Genomic DNA, 23,778 nt, shown 5'->3' with positions numbered 1-23,778 from the left:
GTGAGACATATAGCTTAGATCTACATTACACAACATATGGCGTGGAAAGGGTGTGGTGTGGAAAGGGACTCCTCTCACATTAGACCACTGTAGAACGTCTGCCAAGTTTGGATTTAGGAGTAAACCTCATCATTGTAGAAATCTTTTACTGTCATCTAAATCTATACAACCACAATTCACCATACAGTGGCTCTGATTGTGACTGTGACTGGTGGTTATCTGGATGGTGTCTGTACCAATGTCTTGTCTGCTGCAGTCAGTCTCTCCTAGCTGTGCTCAGGTTGTGGATCAATATGGGCTTCTCTCCAGATAACATAATTAATTAGCTGTAACTTCCTCTCCTGTCTTCCCTTCCTCTCCTCTCTTCCATTCCTCTCTTCCTGTAGTCCTAGCTCCTTACCTCTCTCTCCCTCTCTCTCTCTCCCTCTCTCTCTCCCTCTCTCTCTCTCCCTCTTTCTCTCTACCTCTCTCTCCCTCTCTCTCTCTCCCTCTCTCTCCCTCTCTCTCTCTCCCTCTCTCTCTCCCTCTCTCTCTCTCCCTCTTTCTCTCTACCTCTCTCTCCCTCTATCTTTCTACCTCTCTCTCCCTCTCTCTCTCTACCTCTCTCTCCCTCTCTCTCTCTACCTCTCGCTCCCACTACTTCACTGTCTCCCCACCACTCCATCGTTCTATCTCGCTCCCTCTCACAACCCCCCTCTCTCTGACCTGCTGAACCAGCACACACCAGCCTGTCTGTCAAACTAACTGAACAGGTGCTCCTGCAAAGACTACCCTTCCCGTCCCCAATGTCCCCTCCCCCTGCTAAGCCTACTGACAGACACACACACACACGCACGCACACGCGCACGAACACACACACACACACACACACACACACACACACACACACACACACACACACACACACACACACACACACACACACACACACACACACACACACACACACACACACACACACACACACACACACACACACACACACACACACACACACACACACACACACACACACACACACACACTCGCACTCATATTCAGATATATACACTGACGTAAACTGACTTGGCCTGGGTTTCTGTGCCTGCCATATGTTTCACATGCACACGCAAACGCACACGGACACGCACACACACACAGAATACATCATGTGTAAGAGGATGACGTAGGTATTTAGACAGGGACGCTGACTTACTAAAGTTGCATTCCTTGATTTACATAGAACATTATCAGATGGAACTCTACATATCAAATCATACTGTAGTACTTACTGCAAAGTCCTACAGTAATACCTACCTACCACACCATATCACACCTCAGCAATATCTAATATCCCTAATCATTATTTGCTTTTAAATACATAAGGGAGGAAAAAGTATAGGCCTCAGACTAGTGTTGTGTATCTGGCCAAAGATTGTAACAATGCCAAGTGCATGTTTACATGAGTCATCCATTTTGTGAATACTTTTGACACACAAACACTTATTGTCACTCTAGCTCTCCATCAATCAGCCAATCAGTCAACAGATGTATGTTGCTGGGACGGGTGAAGGAGGGGGAGAGGGGTGAGGGAGGGGTAGAGAGAGAGACAGGGGAGAGGGGTGAGGGAGGGGTAGAGAGAGAGACAGGGAAGAGGGGGAGTGACCAGGACGCTTTAGGGACAGGTCCAGAGAGAAAGAGCGAGAGAAGGATAAGGTTAGTTCTATGATAAGGAAGGAACGTCAGATTCTTTCCTCCCCAAGTCCACCTTTAGAACTCTTTTCCAGGGGATTAACGAGTGTGGAGAGAGAGAGAGAGAGAACAATATAACAAGAAAAGGAACATGGAAGAAATCGTCATTAAACGCACTTGAAGTTCTCTCTTCCATCTTGCACCTCTCTCTAATTTAATCTTAAACCCACTCCAAGTTCCCCCAAGGGACTTCTCTCTCTATTTCAGTAAGTATTATCTTTCATTCTACCTCATTTACTTTATCTCTCTCTCACACACTCTCTCTGTCTTCCTTTCCCTTCCTCGCTCTCTTTCTCTCTCTCTTTTTGTGTCTCATTGCCCTACTACGTGATATGAGGACTCATCAATATCCTACTGTATGGGTAGTGCTCTAATCTAGTTTGTAAATAACTGTGTGTGTGTGTGATTGTGTGTTAATGAACACCAACCAGCTCAGTGATTTTGTGTAAATAATCTCAGTCACTCGGTGTGTGTCCACTTTCATGCTGTTCAGGCTTTCCCAATTTGTCTTATGGGAAGCCAGCGGCATAGTCAATATAGTCAATAAATGGTGTGTGTGCATTAATGAAGTGTGTGTGTGAATTAGTGGTAATAACCTCTGTCTCTCTCCCATGGTTCTCTGTGTGTAGATAAAAACATATATTTCTCTGTGGCAGTTTTCACTTTTAAATCTGTGCATCCAGCTTCTACACAGTTGTGTCCTCTGTGATAGGTGTTGTGGTTTTTTATGTGTCCATTATAATACGTGTCCCCTGTGCACTCACTGTTTGGCATCTGGGTATCTGTCACTGCCTCTGTCTCTGTCACTCATATGGCCTAACTCACCCTGTCTCTCTCTTCTCCTCGCCTCTCCTCCTTTTCCTCTGTCGTTCTAAATGCTTCCTACTGTCTCTTCCTCTTTCTTCTCGTTATATCTATGGAATGTGTGTGTCTCTCCTCTCTTTCTGTGATTGTGGCAGTCTGCCGTGAGAGGCGTGGTCTAGTCAATGTAGATGGTGTCTCTACTACTGTCCAATCTATCCTGTGTGTGTCAGATGGTGTCTCTACTACTGTCCACTCTATCCTGTGTGTGTCAGATGCTGTGTCTCTACTACTGTCCACTCTATCCTGTGTGTGTCAGATGGTGTCTCTACTACTGTCCACACTATCCTGTGTGTGTAAGATGGTGTCTCTACTACTGTCCACTCTATCCTGTGTGTGTCAGATGGTGTGTCTCTACTACTGTCCAATCTATCCTGTGTGTGTCAGATGGTGTCTCTACTACTGTCCACTCTATCCTGTGTGTGTCAGATATAGTGTGTTTACTACTGTCCACTCTATCCTGTGTGTGTCAGATGGTGTCTCTACTACTGTCCACTCTATCCTGTGTGTGTCAGATGGTGTGTCTCTACTACTGTCCACTCTATCCTGTGTGTGTCAGATGGTGTCTCTACTACTGTCCATTCTATCCTGTGTGTGTCAGATGGTGTGTCTCTACTACTGTCCACTCTATCCTGTGTGTGTCAGATGGTGTCTCTCTACTACTGTCCACTCTATCCTGTGTGTGTCAGATGGTGTCTCTCTACTACTGTCCACTCTATCCTGTTTGTGTCAGATGGTGTCTCTACTACTGTCCACTCTATCCTGTGTGTGTCAGATGGTGTGTCTCTACTACTGTCCACTCTATCCTGTGTGTGTCAGATGGTGTCTCTCTACTGCTGTCCACTCTATCCTGTGTGTGTCAGATGGTGTCTCTCTACTACTGTCCACTCTATCCTGTTTGTGTCAGATATAGTGTCTCTACTACTGTCCATTCTATCCTGTGTGTGTCAGATATAGTGTCTCTACTACTGTCCACGCTATCCTGTGTGTGTAAGATGGTGTCTCTACTACTGTCCACTCTATCCTGTGTGTGTCAGATGGTGTGTCTCTACTACTGTCCACTCTATCCTGTTTGTGTCAGATATAGTGTCTCTACTACTGTCCACGCTATCCTGTGTGTGTAAGATGGTGTCTCTACTACTGTCCACTCTATCCTGTGTGTGTCAGATGGTGTGTCTCTACTACTGTCCACTCTATCCTGTGTGTGTCAGATGGTGTCTCTACTACTGTCCACCCTATCCTGTGTGTGTAAGATGGTGTCTCTACTACTGTCCATTCTATCCTGTGTGTGTCAGATGGTGTCTCTACTACTGTCCACTCTATCCTGTGTGTGTCAGATGGTGTGTCTCTACTACTGTCCACTCTATCCTGTGTGTGTCAGATGGTGTCTCTCTACTACTGTCCACTCTATCCTGTGTGTGTCAGATGGTGTGTAACTACTACTGTCCACTCTATCCTGTGTGTGTCAGATGGTGTCTCTCTACTACTGTCCACTCTATCCTGTGTGTGTCCACTCTATCCTGTTTGTGTCAGATGGTGTCTCTACTACTGTCCACTCTATCCTGTGTGTGTCAGATGGTGTGTCTCTACTACTGTCCACTCTATCCTGTGTGTGTCAGATGGTGTCTCTCTACTACTGTCCACTCTATCCTGTGTGTGTCCACTCTATCCTGTTTGTGTCAGATGGTGTCTCTACTACTGTCCACTCTATCCTGTGTGTGTCAGATGGTGTGTCTCTACTACTGTCCACTCTATCCTGTGTGTGTCAGATGGTGTGTCTCTACTACTGTCCACTCTATCCTGTGTGTGTCAGATGGTGTCTCTACTACTGTCCACTCTATCCTGTGTGTGTCAGATAGTGTGTCTACTACTGTCCACTCTATCCTGTGTGTGTCAGATGGTGTCTCTCTACTACTGTCCACTCTATCCTGTGTGTGTCAGATGGTGTCTCTCTACTACTGTCCATTCTATCCTGTGTGTGTAAGATGGTGTCTCTACTACTGTCCACTCTATCCTGTGTGTGTCAGATGGTGTGTCTCTACTACTGTCCAATCTATCCTGTGTGTGTCAGATGGTGTCTCTACTACTGTCCACTCTATCCTGTGTGTGTCAGATATAGTGTGTCTACTACTGTCCACTCTATCCTGTGTGTGTCAGATGGTGTCTCTATTACTGTCCACTCTATCCTGTGTGTGTCAGATGGTGTGTCTCTACTACTGTCCACTCTATCCTGTGTGTGTCAGATGGTGTCTCTACTACTGTCCACTCTGTCCTGTGTGTGTCAGATGGTGTGTCTCTACTACTGTCCACTCTATCCTGTGTGTGTCAGATGGTGTCTCTCTACTACTGCCCACTCTATCCTGTTTGTGTCAGATGGTGTCTCTACTACTGTCCACTCTATCCTGTGTGTGTCAGATGGTGTGTCTCTACTACTGTCCACTCTATCCTGTGTGTGTCAGATGGTGTCTCTACTACTGTCCACGTTATCCTGTGTGTGTAAGATGGTGTCTCTACTACTGTCCACTCTATCCTGTGTGTGTCAGATGGTGTGTCTCTACTACTGTCCACTCTATCCTGTTTGTGTCAGATATAGTGTCTCTACTACTGTCCACGCTATCCTGTGTGTGTAAGATGGTGTCTCTACTACTGTCCACTCTATCCTGTGTGTGTCAGATGGTGTGTCTCTACTACTGTCCACTCTATCCTGTGTGTGTCAGATGGTGTCTCTACTACTGTCCACCCTATCCTGTGTGTGTAAGATGGTGTCTCTACTACTGTCCATTCTATCCTGTTTTTGTCAGATGGTGTCTCTACTACTGTCCACTCTATCCTGTGTGTGTCAGATGGTGTGTCTCTACTACTGTCCACTCTATCCTGTGTGTGTCAGATGGTGTCTCTCTACTACTGTCCAATCTATCCTGTGTGTGTCAGATATAGTGTGTCTACTACTGTCCACTCTATCCTGTTTGTTTCAGATGGTGTCTCTACTACTGTCCACTCTATCCTGTGTGTGTCAGATGGTGTGTCTCTACTACTGTCCACTCTATCCTGTATGTGTCAGATAGTGTGTCTACTACTGTCCACTCTATCCTGTGTGTGTCAGATGGTGTGTCTCTACTACTGTCCACTCTATCCTGTGTGTGTCAGATGGTGTCTCTACTACTGTCCACTCTATCCTGTGTGTGTCAGATGGTGTGTCTCTACTACTGTCCACTCTATCCTGTGTGTGTCAGATGGTGTCTCTCTACTACTGTCCACTCTATCCTGTGTGTGTCAGATAGTGTGTCTCTACTACTGTCCACTCTATCCTGTGTGTGTCAGATGGTGTGTCTCTACTACTGTCCACTCTATCCTGTGTGTGTCAGATGGTGTCTCTCTACTACTGTCCACTCTATCCTGTGTGTGTCAGATAGTGTGTCTACTACTGTCCACTCTATCCTGTTTGTGTCAGATGGTGTCTCTACTACTGTGCACTCTATCCTGTGTGTGTCAGATGGTGTGTCTCTACTACTGTCCACTCTATCCTGTGTGTGTCAGATGGTGTGTCTCTACTACTGTCCACTCTATCCTGTGTGTGTCAGATGGTGTCTCTACTACTGTCCACTCTATCCTGTGTGTGTCAGATAGTGTGTCTACTACTGTCCACTCTATCCTGTGTGTGTCAGATGGTGTCTCTCTACTACTGTCCACTCTATCCTGTGTGTGTCAGATGGTGTCTCTCTACTACTGTCCACTCTATCCTGTGTGTGTAAGATGGTGTCTCTACTACTGTCCACTCTATCCTGTGTGTGTCAGATGGTGTCTCTACTACTGTCCACTCTATCCTGTGTGTGTCAGATGGTGTCTCTCTACTACTGTCCACTCTATCCTGTGTGTGTCAGATGGTGTCTCTACTACTGTCCACTCTATCTTGTATGTGTCAGATGGTGCCTCTACTACTGTCCACTCTATCCTGTGTGTGTCAGATAGTGTGTCTACTACTGTCCACTCTATCCTGTTTGTGTCAGATATAGTGTCTCTACTACTGTCCACGCTATCCTGTGTGTGTAAGATGGTGTCTCTACTACTGTCCACTCTATCCTGTGTGTGTCAGATGTTGTCTCTACTACTGTCCACTCTGTCCTGTGTGTGTCAGATAGTGTGTCTACTACTGTCCATTCTATCCTGTGTGTGTCAGATGGTGTGTCTCTACTACTGTCCACTCTATCCTGTGTGTGTCAGATGGTGTCTCTACTACTGTCCACTCTATCCTGTGTGTGTCAGATGGTGTGTCCCTACTACTGTCCACTCTATCCTCTGTGTTAGATGGTGTCTCTCTACTACTGTCCAATCTATCCTGTGTGTGTCAGATGGTGTCTCTCTACTACTGTCCACTCTATCCTGTGTGTGTAAGATGGTGTCTCTACTACTGTCCACTCTATCCTGTGTGTGTCAGATGGTGTGTCTCTACTACTGTCCACTCTATCCTGTGTGTGTCAGATGGTGTCTCTACTACTGTCCACCCTATCCTGTGTGTGTAAGATGATGTCTCTACTACTGTCCACTCTATCCTGTGTGTGTCAGATGGTGTCTCTACTACTGTCCACTCTATCCTGTGTGTGTCAGATGGGGTCTCTACTACTGTCCACTCTATCCTGTATGTGTCAGATGGTGTCTCTACTACTGTCCACTCTATCCTGTGTGTGTCAGATGGTGTGTCTCTACTACTGTGCACTCTATCCTGTGTGTGTCAGATAGTGTGTCTACTACTGTCCACTCTATCCTGTTTGTGTCAGATATAGTGTCTCTACTACTGTCCACTCTATCCTGTTTGTGTCAGATATAGTGTCTCTACTACTGTCCACTCTATCCTGTGTGTGTCAGATATAGTGTGTCTACTACTGTCCACTCTATCCTGTTTGTGTCAGATATAGTGTCTCTACTACTGTCCACTCTATCCTGTGTGTGTCAGATGGTGTGTCTCTACTACTGTCCACTCTATCCTGTGTGTGTCAGATGGTGTGTCTCTACTACTGTCCACTCTATCCTGTGTGTGTCAGATGGTGTCTCTATTACTGTCCACTCTATCCTGTGTGTGACAGATAGTGTGTCTACTACTGTCCACTCTATCCTGTGTGTGTCAGATGGTGTCTCTCTACTACTGTCCACTCTATCCTGTGTGTGTCAGATGGTGTCTCTACTACTGTCCACTCTATCCTGTGTGTGTCAGATGGTGTCTCTACTACTGTCCACTCTATCCTGTGTGTGTCAGATAGTGTGTCTACTACTGTCCACTCTATCCTGTGTGTGTCAGATGGTGTCTCTCTACTACTGTCCACTCTATCCTGTGTGTGTCAGATGGTGTCTCTACTACTGTCCACTCTATACTGTGTGTGTCAGATGGTGTGTCTCTACTACTGTCCACTCTATCCTGTGTGTGTCAGATGGTGTCTCTCTACTACTGTCCACTCTATCCTGTGTGTGTCAGATGGTGTCTCTCTACTACTGTCCAATCTATCCTGTGTGTGTCAGATGGTGTCTCTCTACTACTGTCCACTCTATCCTGTGTGTGTAAGATGGTGTCTCTACTACTGTCCACTCTATCCTGTGTGTGTCAGATGGTGTGTCTCTAATACTGTCCACTCTATCCTGTGTGTGTCAGATGGTGTCTCTACTACTGTCCACCCTATCCTGTGTGTGTAAGATGGTGTCTCTACTACTGTCCACTCTATCCTGTGTGTGTCAGATGGTGTCTCTACTACTGTCCACTCTATCCTGTGTGTGTCAGATGGGGTCTCTACTACTGTCCACTCTATCCTGTATGTGTCAGATGGTGTCTCTACTACTGTCCACTCTATCCTGTGTGTGTCAGATGGTGTGTCTCTACTACTGTGCACTCTATCCTGTGTGTGTCAGATAGTGTGTCTACTACTGTCCACTCTATCCTGTTTGTGTCAGATATAGTGTCTCTACTACTGTCCACTCTATCCTGTTTGTGTCAGATATAGTGTCTCTACTACTGTCCACTCTATCCTGTGTGTGTCAGATATAGTGTGTCTACTACTGTCCACTCTATCCTGTTTGTGTCAGATATAGTGTCTCTACTACTGTCCACTCTATCCTGTGTGTGTCAGATGGTGTGTCTCTACTACTGTCCACTCTATCCTGTGTGTGTCAGATGGTGTGTCTCTACTACTGTCCACTCTATCCTGTGTGTGTCAGATGGTGTCTCTATTACTGTCCACTCTATCCTGTGTGTGTCAGATAGTGCGTCTACTACTGTGCCCTCTATCCTGTGTGTGTCAGATGGTGTCTCTCTACTACTGTCCACTCTATCCTGTGTGTATCAGATGGTGTCTCTACTACTGTCCACTCTATCCTGTGTGTGTCAGATGGTGTCTCTACTACTGTCCACTCTATCCTGTGTGTGTCAGATAGTGTGTCTACTACTGTCCACTCTATCCTGTGTGTGTCAGATGGTGTCTCTCTACTACTGTCCACTCTATCCTGTGTGTGTCAGATGGTGTCTCTCTACTACTGTCCACTCTATCCTGTGTGTGTAAGATGGTGTCTCTACTACTGTCCACTCTATCCTGTGTGTGTCAGATGGTGTCTCTCTACTACTGTCCACTCTATCCTGTGTGTGTCAGATGGTGTCTCTACTACTGTCCACTCTATCCTGTATGTGTCAGATGGTGCCTCTACTACTGTCCACTCTATCCTGTGTGTGTCAGATAGTGTGTCTACTACTGTCCACTCTATCCTGTTTGTGTCAGATAGTGTGTCTACTACTGTCCACTCTATCCTGTTTGTGTCAGATATAGTGTCTCTACTACTGTCCACTCTATCCTGTGTGTGTCAGATGGTGTGTCTCTACTACTGTCCACTCTATCCTGTTTGTGTCAGATGGTGTCTCTACTACTGTCCACTCTATCCTGTGTGTGTCAGATGGTGTCTCTACTACTGTCCACTCTATCCTGTGTGTGTCAGATGGTGTCTCTATTACTGTCCACTCTATCCTGTGTGTGTCAGATAGTGTGTCTCTACTACTGTCCACTCTATCCTGTGTGTGTCAGATGGTGTGTCTCTACTACTGTGCACTCTATCCTGTGTGTGTCAGATAGTGTGTCTACTACTGTCCACTCTATCCTGTTTGTGTCAGATATAGTGTCTCTACTACTGTCCACTCTATCCTGTTTGTGTCAGATATAGTGTCTCTACTACTGTCCACTCTATCCTGTGTGTGTCAGATATAGTGTGTCTACTACTGTCCACTCTATCCTGTTTGTGTCAGATATAGTGTCTCTACTACTGTCCACTCTATCCTGTGTGTGTCAGATGGTGTCTCTACTACTGTCCACTCTATCCTGTGTGTGTCAGATGGTGTGTCTCTACTACTGTCCACTCTATCCTGTGTGTGTCAGATGGTGTCTCTACTACTGTCCACTCTATCCTGTGTGTGTCAGATGGTGTCTCTACTACTGTCCACTCTATCCTGTGTGTGTCAGATAGTGTGTCTACTACTGTCCACTCTATCCTGTGTGTGTCAGATGGTGTCTCTCTACTACTGTCCACTCTATCCTGTGTGTGTCAGATGGTGTCTCTCTACTACTGTCCACTCTATCCTGTGTGTGTAAGATGGTGTCTCTACTACTGTCCACTCTATCCTGTGTGTGTCAGATGGTGTCTCTCTACTACTGTCCACTCTATCCTGTGTGTGTCAGATGGTGTCTCTCTACTACTGTCCACTCTATCCTGTGTGTGTAAGATGGTGTCTCTACTACTGTCCACTCTATCCTGTGTGTGTCAGATGGTGTCTCTCTACTACTGTCCACTCTATCCTGTGTGTGTCAGATGGTGTCTCTACTACTGTCCACTCTATCCTGTATGTGTCAGATGGTGCCTCTACTACTGTCCACTCTATCCTGTGTGTGTCAGATAGTGTGTCTACTACTGTCCACTCTATCCTGTTTGTGTCAGATATAGTGTCTCTACTACTGTCCACGCTATCCTGTGTGTGTAAGATGGTGTCTCTACTACTGTCCACTCTATCCTGTGTGTGTCAGATGGTGTCTCTACTACTGTCCACTCTATTCTGTGTGTGTCAGATAGTGTGTCTACTACTGTCCATTATATCCTGTGTGTGTCAGATAGTGTGTCTCTACCACTGTCCACTCTATCCTGTGTGTGTCAGATGGTGTGTCTCTACTACTGTCCAATCTATCCTGTGTGTGTCAGATGGTGTCTCTCTACTACTGTCCACTCTATCCTGTGTGTGTAAGATGATGTCTCTACTACTGTCCACTCTATCCTGTGTGTGTCAGATGGTGTCTCTACTACTGTCCACTCTATCCTGTTTGTGTCAGATGGTGTCTCTACTACTGTCCACTCTATCCTGTGTGTGTCAGATGGTGTCTATACTACTGTCCACTCTATCCTGTGTGTGTCAGATGGTGTCTCTACTACTGTCCACTCTATCCTGTGTGTGTCAGATGGTGTGTCTCTACTACTGTCCACTCTATCCTATTTGTGTCAGATGGTGTCTCTACTACTGTCCACTCTATCCTGTGTGTGTCAGATGGTGTCTCTACTACTGTCCACTCTATCCTGTGTGTGTCAGATGGTGTCTCTACTACTGTCCACTCTATCCTGTATGTGTCAGATGGTGTATCTACTACTGTCGACTCTATCCTGTGTGTGTCAGATAGTGTGTCTCTACTACTGTCCACTCTATCCTGTGTGTGTCAGATGGTGTCTCTACTACTGTCCACTCTACCCTGTGTGTGTCAGATGGTGTCTCTACTACTGTCCACTCTATCCTGTGTGTGTCAGATGGTGTGTCTCTACTACTGTCCACTCTATCCTGTGTGTGTCAGATAGTGTGTCTCTACTACTGTCCACTCTATCCTGTGTGTGTCAGATGGTGTGTCTCTACTACTGTGCACTCTATCCTGTGTGTGTCAGATAGTGTGTCTACTACTGTCCACTCTATCCTGTTTGTGTCAGATATAGTGTCTCTACTACTGTCCACTCTATCCTGTTTGTGTCAGATATAGTGTCTCTACTACTGTCCACTCTATCCTGTGTGTGTCAGATATAGTGTGTCTACTACTGTCCACTCTATCCTGTTTGTGTCAGATGGTGTCTCTACTACTGTCCACTCTATCCTGTTTGTGTCAGATGGTGTCTCTACTACTGTCCACTCTATCCTGTGTGTGTCAGATGGTGTCTCTACTACTGTCCACTCTATCCTGTGTGTGTCAGATGGTGTCTCTACTACTGTCCACTCTATCCTGTATGTGTCAGATGGTGTATCTACTACTGTCGACTCTATCCTGTGTGTGTCAGATAGTGTGTCTCTACTACTGTCCACTCTATCCTGTGTGTGTCAGATGGTGTCTCTACTACTGTCCACTCTACCCTGTGTGTGTCAGATGGTGTCTCTACTACTGTCCACTCTATCCTGTGTGTGTCAGATGGTGTGTCTCTACTACTGTCCACTCTATCCTGTGTGTGTCAGATGGTGTCTCTACTACTGTCCACTCTATCCTGTGTGTGTCAGATGGTGTCTCTACTGCTGTCCACTCTATCCTGTGTGTGTCAGATAATGTGTCTCTACTACTGTCCACTCTATCCTGTGTGTGTCAGATGGTGTGTCTCTACTACTGTCCACTCTATCCTGTGTGTGTCAGATGGTGTGTCTCTACTACTGTCCACTCTATCCTGTGTGTGTCAGATGGTGTCTCTACTACTGTCCACTCTATCCTGTGTGTGTCAGATGGTGTCTCTACTACTGTCCTCTCTGTCCTGTGTGTGTCAGATGGTGTGTCTCTACTACTGTCCACTCTATCCTGTATGTGTCAGATGGTGTCTCTACTACTGTCCACTCTATCCTGTGTGTGTCAGATGGTGTCTCTACTACTGTCCACTCTATCCTGTGTGTGTCAGATGGTGTCTCTACTACTGTCCACTCTATCCTGTGTGTGTCAGATATAGTGTCTCTACTACTGTCCACTCTATCCTGTGTGTGTCAGATGGTGTGTCTCTACTGCTGTCCACTCTATCCTGTGTGTGTCAGATGTTGTGTCTCTACTACTGTCCACTCTATCCTGTGTGTGTCAGATGGTGTCTCTACTACTGTTCACTCTATCCTGTGTGTGTCAGATAATGTGTCTCTACTACTGTCCACTCTATCCTGTGTGTGTCAGATGGTGTCTCTACTACTGTCCACTCTATCCTGTGTGTGTCAGATGGTATCTCTACTACTGTCCTCTCTGTCCTGTGTGTGTCAGATGGTGTGTCTCTACTACTGTCCACTCTATCCTGTATGTGTCAGATGGTGTCTCTACTACTGTCCACTCTATCCTGTGTGTGTCAGATGGTGTCTCTACTACTGTCCACTCTATCCCGTGTGTGTCAGATAGTGTCTCTACTACTGTCCACTCTATCCTGTGTGTGTCAGATTGTGTCTCCCTACTACTGTCCACTCTATCCTGTGTGTGTCAGATATTGTCTCTACTACTGTCCACTCTAACCTGTGTATGTCAGATGGTGTCTCTACTACTGTCCACTCTATCCTGTGTGTGTCAGATGGTGTCTCTACTACTGTCCACTCTATCCTGAGTGTGTCAGATAGTGTGTCTCTACTACTGTCCACTCTATCCTGTGTGTGTCAGATGGTGTCTCTACTACTGTCCACTCTATCCTGTGTGTGTCAGATATTGTCTCTACTACTGTCCACTCTATCCTGTGTGTGTCAGATAGTGTGTCTCTACTACTGTCCACTCTATCCTGAGTGTGTCAGATAGTGTGTCTCTACTACTGTCCACTCTATCTTGTGTGTGTCAGATGGTGTCTCTACTACTGTCCACTCTATCCTGTTTGTGTCAGATGGTGTCTCTACTACTGTCCACTCTATCCTGTGTGTGTCAGATAGTGTGTCTCTACTACTGTCCACTCTATCCTGTGTGTGTCAGATGGTGTCTCTACTACTGTCCACTCTATCCTGTGTGTGTCAGATATTGTCTCTACTACTGTCCACTCTATCCTGTGTATGTCAGATGGTGTCTCTACTACTGTCCACTCTATCCTGTGTGTGTCAGATGGTGTCTCTACTACTGTCCACTCTATCCTGTGTGTGTCAGATAGTGTGTCTCTACTACTGTCCACTCTATCCTGTGTGTGTCAGATGGTGTCTCTACTACTGTCCACTCTATCCTGTGTGTGTCAGATGGTGTCTCTACTACTGTCCTCTCTATCCTGTGCGTGTCAGATGGTGTCTCTACTGCTGTCCACTCTATCCTGTTTGTGTCAGATGGTGTCTCTACTACTGTCCTCTCTATCCTGTGCGTGTCAGATGGTGTCTCTACTACTGTCCACTCTATCCTGTTTGTGTCAGATGGTGTCTCTACTACTGTCCACTCTATCCTGTGTGTGTCAGATAGTGTGTCTCTACTACTGTCCACTCTATCCTGTGTGTGTCAGATGGTGTCTCTACTACTGTCCACTCTATCCTGTGTGTGTCAGATATTGTCTCTACTACTGTCCACTCTATCCTGTGTATGTCAGATGGTGTCTCTACTACTATCCACTCTATCCTGTGTGTGTCAGATGGTGTCTCTACTACTGTCCACTCTATCCTGTGTGTGTCAGATAGTGTGTCTCTACTACTGTCCACTCTATCCTGTGTGTGTCAGATGGTGTCTCTACTACTGTCCACTCTATCCTGTGTGTGTCAGATGGTGTCTCTACTACTGTCCTCTCTATCCTGTGCGTGTCAGATGGTGTCTCTACTGCTGTCCACTCTATCCTGTGTGTGTCAGATTGTGTCTCCCTACTACTGTCCACTCTATCCTGTGTGTGTCAGATGGTGTGTCTCTACTACTGTCCACTCTATCCTGTGTGTGTCAGATGGTGTCTCTACTAAAGTCCACTCTATCCTTTATGTGTCAGATGGTGTGTCTCTACTACTGTCCACTCTATCCTGTTTGTGTCAGATGGTGTCTCTACTACTGTCCACTCTATCCTGAGTGTGTCAGATGGTGTGTCTCTACTACTGTCCACTCTATCCTGTGTGTGTCAGATGGTGTCTCTACTACTGTCCACTCTATCCTGTGTGTGTCAGATATTGTCTCTACTACTGTCCACTCTATCTTGTGTGTGTCAGATGGTGTCTCTACTACTGTCCACTCTATCCTGTTTGTGTCAGATGGTGTCTCTACTACTGTCCACTCTATCCTGTGTGTGTCAGATAGTGTGTCTCTACTACTGTCCACTCTATCCTGTGTGTGTCAGATGGTGTCTCTACTACTGTCCACTCTATCATGTGTGTGTCAGATATTGTCTCTACTACTGTCCACTCTATCCTGTGTATGTCAGATGGTGTCTCTACTACTGTCCACTCAGATATCCTGTGTGTGTCAGATGGTGTCTCTACTACTGTCCACTCTATCCTGTGTGTGTCAGATAGTGTGTCTCTACTACTGTCCACTCTATCCTGTGTGTGTCAGATGGTGTCTCTACTACTGTCCACTCTATCCTGTGTGTGTCAGATGGTGTCTCTACTACTGTCCTCTCTATCCTGTGCGTGTCAGATGGTGTCTCTACTGCTGTCCACTCTATCCTGTGTGTGTCAGATAGTGTGTCTCTACTACTGTCCACTCTATCCTGTTTGTGTCAGATGGTGTCTCTACTACTGTCCACTCTATCCTGAGTGTGTCAGATAGTGTGTCTCTACTACTGTCCACTCTATCCTGTGTGTGTCAGATGGTGTCTCTACTACTGTCCACTCTATCCTGTGTGTGTCAGATATTGTCTCTACTACTGTCCACTCTATCTTGTGTGTGTCAGATGGTGTCTCTACTACTGTCCACTCTATCCTGTTTGTGTCAGATGGTGTCTCTACTACTGTCCACTCTATCCTGTGTGTGTCAGATAGTGTGTCTCTACTACTGTCCACTCTATCCTGTGTGTGTCAGATGGTGTCTCTACTACTGTCCACTCTATCATGTGTGTGTCAGATATTGTCTCTACTACTGTCCACTCTATCCTGTGTATGTCAGATGGTGTCTCTACTACTGTCCACTCTATCCTGTGTGTGTCAGATGGTGTCTCTACTACTGTCCACTCTATCCTGTGTGTGTCAGATGGTGTGTCTCTACTACTGTCCACTCTATCCTGTGTGTGTCAGATGGTGTCTCTACTACTGTCCACTCTATCCTGTGTGTGTCAGATGGTGTCTCTACTACTGTCCTCTCTATCCTGTGCGTGTCAGATGGTGTCTCTACTGCTGTCCACTCTATCCTGTGTGTGTCAGATAGTGTGTCTCTACTACTGTCCACTCTATCCTGTGTGTGTCAGATGGTGTCTCTACTACTGTCCACTCTATCCTGTGTGTGTCAGATAGTGTCTCTACTACTGTCCACTCTATCCTGTGTGTGTCAGATTGTGTCTCCCTACTACTGTCCACTCTATCCTGTGTGTGTCAGATGGTGTGTCTCTACTACTGTCCACTCTATCCTGTGTGTGTCAGATGGTGTCTCTACTACTGTCCACTCTATCCTTTATGTGTCAGATGGTGTGTCTCTACTACTGTCCACTCTATCCTGTTTGTGTCAGATGGTGTCTCTACTACTGTCCACTCTATCCTGTGTGTGTCAGATGGTGTGTCTACTACTGTCCACTCTATCCTGTGTGTGTCAGATGGTGTCTCTACTACTGTCCACTCTATCCTTTGTGTGTCAGATGGTGTGTCTCTACTACTGTCCACTCTATCCTGTGTGTGTCAGATGGTGTCTCTACTACTGTCCACTCTATCCTGTGTGTGTCAGATAGTGTCTCTACTACTGTCCACTCTATCCTGTGTGTGTCAGATAGTGTCTCTACTACTGTCCACTCTATCCTGTGTGTGTCAGATAGTGTCTCTACTACTGTCCACTCTATCCTGTGTGTGTCAGATGGTGTCTCCCTACTACTGTCCACTCTATCGTGTGTGTGTCAGATAGTGTGTCTCTACTACTGTCCACTCTATCGTGTGTGTGTCAGATGGTGTGTCTCTACTACTGTCCACTCTATCCTGTGTGTGTCAGATGGTGTGTCTCTACTACTGTCCACTCTATCCTGTGTGTGTCAGATGGTGTCTCTACTACTGTCCACTCTATCCTGTGTGTGTCAGATGGTGTCTCTACTACTGTCCTCTCTATCCTGTGCGTGTCAGATGGTGTCTCTACTACTGTCCACTCTATCCTGTGTGTGTCAGATAGTGTGTCTCTACTACTGTCCACTCTATCCTGTGTGTGTCAGATGGTGTCTCTACTACTGTCCTCTCTATCCTGTGCGTGTCAGATGGTGTCTCTACTACTGTCCACTCTATCCTGTTTGTGTCAGATGGTGTCTCTACTACTGTCCACTCTATCCTGTGTGTGTCAGATAGTGTGTCTCTACTACTGTCCACTCTATCCTGTGTGTGTCAGATGGTGTCTCTACTACTGTCCACTCTATCCTGTGTGTGTCAGATATTGTCTCTACTACTGTCCACTCTATCCTGTGTATGTCAGATGGTGTCTCTACTACTGTCCACTCTATCCTGTGTGTGTCAGATGGTGTCTCTACTACTGTCCACTCTATCCTGTGTGTGTCAGATAGTGTGTCTCTACTACTGTCCACTCTATCCTGTGTGTGTCAGATGGTGTCTCTACTACTGTCCACTCTATCCTGTGTGTGTCAGATGGTGTCTCTACTACTGTCCTCTCTATCCTGTGCGTGTCAGATGGTGTCTCTACTGCTGTCCACTCTATCCTGTGTGTGTCAGATTGTGTCTCCCTACTACTGTCCACTCTATCCTGTGTGTGTCAGATGGTGTGTCTCTACTACTGTCCACTCTATCCTGTGTGTGTCAGATGGTGTCTCTACTAAAGTCCACTCTATCCTTTATGTGTCAGATGGTGTGTCTCTACTACTGTCCACTCTATCCTGTTTGTGTCAGATGGTGTCTCTACTACTGTCCACTCTATCCTGAGTGTGTCAGATAGTGTGTCTCTACTACTGTCCACTCTATCCTGTGTGTGTCAGATGGTGTCTCTACTACTGTCCACTCTATCCTGTGTGTGTCAGATATTGTCTCTACTACTGTCCACTCTATCTTGTGTGTGTCAGATGGTGTCTCTACTACTGTCCACTCTATCCTGTTTGTGTCAGATGGTGTCTCTACTACTGTCCACTCTATCCTGTGTGTGTCAGATAGTGTGTCTCTACTACTGTCCACTCTATCCTGTGTGTGTCAGATGGTGTCTCTACTACTGTCCACTCTATCATGTGTGTGTCAGATATTGTCTCTACTACTGTCCACTCTATCCTGTGTATGTCAGATGGTGTCTCTACTACTGTCCACTCTATCCTGTGTGTGTCAGATGGTGTCTCTACTACTGTCCACTCTATCCTGTGTGTGTCAGATAGTGTGTCTCTACTACTGTCCACTCTACCCTGTGTGTGTCAGATGGTGTCTCTACTACTGTCCACTCTATCCTGTGTGTGTCAGATGGTGTCTCTACTACTGTCCTCTCTATCCTGTGCGTGTCAGATGGTGTCTCTACTGCTGTCCACTCTATCCTGTGTGTGTCAGATAGTGTGTCTCTACTACTGTCCACTCTATCCTGTGTGTGTCAGATGGTGTCTCTACTACTGTCCACTCTATCCTGTGTGTGTCAGATAGTGTCTCTACTACTGTCCACTCTATCCTGTGTGTGTCAGATTGTGTCTCCCTACTACTGTCCACTCTATCCTGTGTGTGTCAGATGCTGTGTCTCTACTACTGTCCACTCTATCCTGTGTGTGTCAGATGGTGTCTCTACTACTGTCCACTCTATCCTTTATGTGTCAGATGGTGTCTCTACTACTGTCCACTCTATCCTGTTTGTGTCAGATGGTGTCTCTACTACTGTCCACTCTATCCTGTGTGTGTCAGATGGTGTCTCTACTACTGTCCACTCTATCCTGTGTGTGTCAGATGGTGTCTCTACTACTGTCCACTCTATCCTTTGTGTGTCAGATGGTGTGTCTCTACTACTGTCCACTCTATCCTGTGTGTGTCAGATGGTGTCTCTACTACTGTCCACTCTATCCTGTGTGTGTCAGATAGTGTCTCTACTACTGTCCACTCTATCCTGTGTGTGTCAGATAGTGTCTCTACTACTGTCCACTCTATCCTGTGTGTGTCAGATAGTGTCTCTACTACTGTCCACTCTATCCTTTATGTGTCAGATGGTGTGTCTCTACTACTGTCCACTCTATCCTGTGTGTGTCAGATGGTGTGTCTCTACTACTGTCCACTCTATCCTGTGTGTGTCAGATGGTGTGTCTCTACTACTGTCCACTCTATCCTGTGTGTGTCAGATGGTGTGTCTCTACTACTGTCCACTCTATCCTGTGTGTGTCAGATGGTGTGTCTCTACTACTGTCCACTCTATCCTGTTTGTGTCAGATGGTGTCTCTACTACTGTCCACTCTATCCTGTTTGTGTCAGATGGTGTCTCTACTACTGCCACTCTATCCTGTGTGTGTCAGATAGTGTCTCTACTACTGTCCACTCTATCCTGTGTGTGTCAGATGGTGTCTCTACTACTGTCCACTCTATCCTGTGTGTGTCAGATAGTGTGTCTCTACTACTGTCCACTCTATCCTGTGTGTGTCAGATGGTGTCTCTACTACTGTCCTCTCTATCCTGTGTGTGTCAGATGGTGTCTCTACTACTGTCCTCTCTATCCTGTGCGTGTCAGATGGTGTCTCTACTGCTGTCCACTCTATCCTGTGTGTGTCAGATAGTGTCTCTACTACTGTCCACTCTATCCTGTGTGTGTCAGATGGTGTCTCTACTACTGTCCTCTCTATCCTGTGCATGTCAGATGGTGTCTCTACTGCTGTCCACTCTATCCTGTGTGTGTCAGATAGTGTCTCTACTACTGTCCACTCTATCCTGTGTGTGTCAGATGGTGTCTCTACTACTGTCCTCTCTATCCTGTGCGTGTCAGATGGTGTCTCTACTGCTGTCCACTCTATCCTGTGTGTGTCAGATAGTGTGTCTCTACTACTGTCCACTCTATCCTGTGTGTGTCAGATGGTGTCTCTACTACTGTCCACTCTATCCTGTGTGTGTCAGATAGTGTCTCTACTACTGTCCACTCTATCCTGTGTGTGTCAGATGGTGTCTCCCTACTACTGTCCACTCTATCGTGTGTGTGTCAGATAGTGTGTCTCTACTACTGTCCACTCTATCGTGTGTGTGTCAGATGGTGTGTCTCTACTACTGTCCACTCTATCCTGTGTGTGTCAGATGGTGTGTCTCTACTACTGTCCACTCTATCCTGTGTGTGTCACATGGTGTCTCTACTACTGTCCACTCTATCCTGTGTGTGTCAGATGGTGTCTCTACTACTGTCCTCTCTATCCTGTGCGTGTCAGATGGTGTCTCTACTACTGTCCACTCTATCCTGTGTGTGTCAGATAGTGTGTCTCTACTACTGTCCACTCTATCCTGTGTGTGTCAGATGGTGTCTCTACTACTGTCCACTCTATCCTGTGTGTGTCAGATAGTGTCTCTACTACTGTCCACTCTATCCTGTGTGTGTCAGATGGTGTGTCTCTACTACTGTCCACTCTATCCTGTGTGTGTCAGATAGTGTGTCTCTACTACTGTCCACTCTATCCTGTGTGTGTCAGATGGTGTCTCTCTACTTCTGTCCACTCCATAACTCTCTTCTGTCTACTGCTCTGGTCTGTGTGTCTTGTACTCAGTGTCAATATATTTTTCTCAAAGGATAAACAAAAGCATTGACCTCCCCTGTTCCATCTCTCCCTCTATCTGTTCTCTGCTTTCCACACAGAGAGAGACAGAATCAGAAGAGTCCATTCCTCCTGATTCCCACCCAAGTGGGAATAAAAACAGGATTCCACTCTTTCTTTCTGTTCCTCCTCTCATCCCTCCTTCCCCTCCTCCTCTCCGTCATGACGTTGCTGGCCTCTGAGAGGTCGCTTCTCATCCGGAACAAATTCCGCTCAGGTGAGGGTATGGCTGGGCCGGTTGGGGTGGAGCTGCATCAGGCCAGGCCGGTTGGTGTGGGGCTGGATCAGGCCAGTTGGGGTGGGGCTGCATCAGGCCAGGCCGGTTGGTGTGGGGCTGGATCAGGCCGATTGGGGTGGGGCTGCATCAGGCCAGGCCGGTTGGGGTGGGGCTGGATCAGGCCAGTTGGGGTGGGGCTGCATCAGGCCAGGTCAGGCCGGTTAGGGTGGAGCTGGATCAGGCCAGTTTGGGTGGGGCTGTATCAGGCCCGGCCGGTTGGAGTGGGGCTGGATTGGGCTAGGCCGATTGGAGTGGGGCTGGATCAGGCCAGGCCGGTTGGGGCTGGATCGGGCCGGTTGGGGTGGGGCTGGCAGGGAGGAATTAGGCCTGGGGTGTGGGACTAAGTTGCCCTTAGGCTGATCTTGGGTCATACATACAGTGCTGTTTGTATTATGTCATAATGTGTCACTCAGCCTCTTCTCTCTCTGTCAACCAAGCCCATGGCTGACACTAAGGTAACTAGTAATGATTGATGACTATATCATTGGCAAGAAATTGTTCCCGTATGATTGTGGCAGATAAGTCTAGTCTTGGTTATATTAATCATGAGGATGATTAATCAAGTAAACATATTGATCGTTGTATATCTATTTATTGATTGAAACCACCGAGCTCTCCTGAATAGACATACCAGAGGATTGACCACACATCTTTTAATCTCCCAATGACAGTATTTGTAGCATATTCATCTCAGAACCCAGAACTAAGTTTTACAGCTAGCTATATTTTAATCTGTCATGAGAGACAAGAGGCATATAGCTACTGCCACATTGCTCCTGTCTCCATTTCAAACCAACCATCTTAGGCAAATTCAAACACATAACTAATTAAATAAGACAGCATTAGAGGTACAGTTATAAGATTGGAAAATGTTTGGATGACATTATACAGATGCCGTATCTTAATTTGATTATCCTGTAGTTGCAGGTTTAAAAAGGCTTCTAAAGTTGGCAATTTCCACTTAAAAATGTCTGACTTGATTTGCCTAACAAAAAGTGTATCAACCTCTACAAATTATAATCCACAACAACAGTTCCATTTTCTGTTGCTGCAGGATTATTTTCCTGCTTTTGCAAACTGGCTCAAATTAAGATCCTACATCTGTAGCAAGAAATGTGTACAGCTACTGAATCCCTTTGCAAGTTGGATTTCTTTATGTTTTGTGTTAGGTCCATCATCCATAGGTTACTGTCTTTTAACTAGCAGCAGTTGTGTTCTAGAATTGGAACGTAATCCTTAAAAATGGCCGCCTCTGTTGTTATCAGTCTGCTCCTGTCATAAAGAGGCTTGGTAGGGACAGGAAATGAGGTCATAGGACATTCCTGCTGTTGTTTTTTTCCACCAGCTGTTCATTACCAGGCCTGTCTTGGGCAGCTGGAGGTTCAGATTAGATTTGGTGAGTGTATTTATTTATTTAAATACCAGGAAGTGTCTTGAGGTTTCCAGATTGGATTCATTAGAAGAGACATTTAAATGAGTTAGACTGGCTAACTAAGTATCAGCTGTCCCGCTGCTTTGAATCAACTATCTATTCAGCTATGGAGGAAATGGTTGAAGGGTATGAAGGACCAATCAATAGTTTTGTCAATAGGTGAATGTTGTCTGATACCCTGAGTATGCTACCATGACTGTGGTCAAAGCTGAAAAGCGGTAGGTGTGCTCTGCCCGTGGACAGTGGAAAATAAGGGAAATTACAAACTTCAGAAGCCTTTTAAAACCTTGAATACACTACAAATGTGCATGTCCTGTTGTGCAGAACATTTCCTGCAGCAACAGGGTGGTCAAATTAAGATCTTACATCTGTACTTACATCAGCGGTGAAATCATGGTAATGATAATGCTGCATTTGGTAGCTGCTAAATGATCAATGATCATTGATAACCTATAAGGTTCACTATGAGATTACATCACATTATAGACGGTTGAGGAGCCGATTATAACCTCAATCCAATCTCTGTTATTTCTCTCTGTCCATGTGTAATGGTTGTGAAACGGCTAGCTTAGTTAGCGGTGCGCGCTAAATAGCATTTCAATCAGTGACGTCACTTGCTCTGAGGCCCGGCTTTTGTGGAGCGATGGGTAACGATGCTTCGTGGGTGACTGTTGTTGATGTGTGCAGAAGGTCCCTGGTTCGCGCCCGGGTATGGGCGAGGGGACGGTCTAAAGTTATACTGTTACACATGAATGCTTGCCCAAAGCGGGAAGATAATCTCACGGAGCTAAATCCAACTTCAGTAGTTTACACAGTCACCTCCCTGCTCTTATCTGTCATCAAGATTCTGACTTCATTTGTTTCCACTCAGTTACAGATGGTTAATTGTTAACGGTAAACTAAATTGACCTACCATCTGTACAGTGCTTATAAATGGTTTATAAGTAGTCAATCAACTCTTCTGGGTACCATTTAAGTGATGATTGCATGTGTTAGTTCCCTGGAGCGGGCTAGGGCCTATGTCTGGAACTTTAGTTGGGTCCTGTATACAAATATGGTCACCTCTGAGAGTCCAATCAATTATTCCACCTCACAACCGATTACACACACATAGTACCATGACCGAGTCAGCATGGCGGCCTATGTGAGTCAATCAGAATATCCAGTCCAATACGATACAAAGAGGTAGCTGTTACCAGGCTAAGTGGCAGCAGTTACCAGGCTAAGAGGTAGCTGTTACCAGGCTAAGAGGTGGCTGTTTTCAGGCTAAGAGGTAGGTGTTTTCAGGCTAAGAGGTGGCTGTTACCAGGCTAAGAGGTAGGTGTTATCAGGCTAAGAGGTAGCTGTTACCAGGCTAAGAGGTAGCTGTTTTCAGGCTAAGAGGTAGCTGTTATCAGGCTAAGAGGTAGGTGTTTTCAGGCTAAGAGGTAGCTGTTACCAGGCTAAGAGGTAGCTGTTATCAGGCTAAGAGGTAGGTGTTACCAGGCTAAGAGGTAGGTGTTATCAGGCTAAGAGGTAGCTGTTATCAGGCTAAGAGGTAGCTGTTATCAGGCTAAGAGGTAGCTGTTACCAGGCTAAGAGGTAGCTGTTATCAGGCTAAGAGGTAGGTGTTTTCAGGCTAAGAGGTAGCTATTACCAGGCTAAGAGGTAGCTGTTTACTGTA

General features: G+C 46.1%; 1 protein-coding gene across 1 annotated transcript in view; it reads left to right on the top strand.

Moving 5' to 3' along the window:
• Window positions 1–1,674: 1,674 nt before the first annotated feature.
• The window catches only part of si:dkeyp-69b9.3 (myocardin), an 89,979-nt gene continuing 67,875 nt past the window's right edge, over window positions 1,675–23,778 (top strand). Inside the window, exons 1-2 of the mRNA XM_046303095.1 lie at window positions 1,675–1,937; window positions 20,448–20,623. Of these exons, the coding sequence (XP_046159051.1) occupies window positions 20,569–20,623 (55 nt within the window). The 5' untranslated portion in view covers window positions 1,675–1,937; window positions 20,448–20,568. The remainder of the gene's footprint in view (window positions 1,938–20,447; window positions 20,624–23,778) is intronic.

Source organism: Oncorhynchus gorbuscha, linkage group LG15 (genome assembly GCF_021184085.1).
Source record: "Oncorhynchus gorbuscha isolate QuinsamMale2020 ecotype Even-year linkage group LG15, OgorEven_v1.0, whole genome shotgun sequence".
Taxonomy (NCBI): domain Eukaryota; kingdom Metazoa; phylum Chordata; class Actinopteri; order Salmoniformes; family Salmonidae; genus Oncorhynchus; species Oncorhynchus gorbuscha.
Note: the sequence above shows the minus strand (reverse complement) of the source record. Positions and strands in the feature narration are given on the sequence as shown.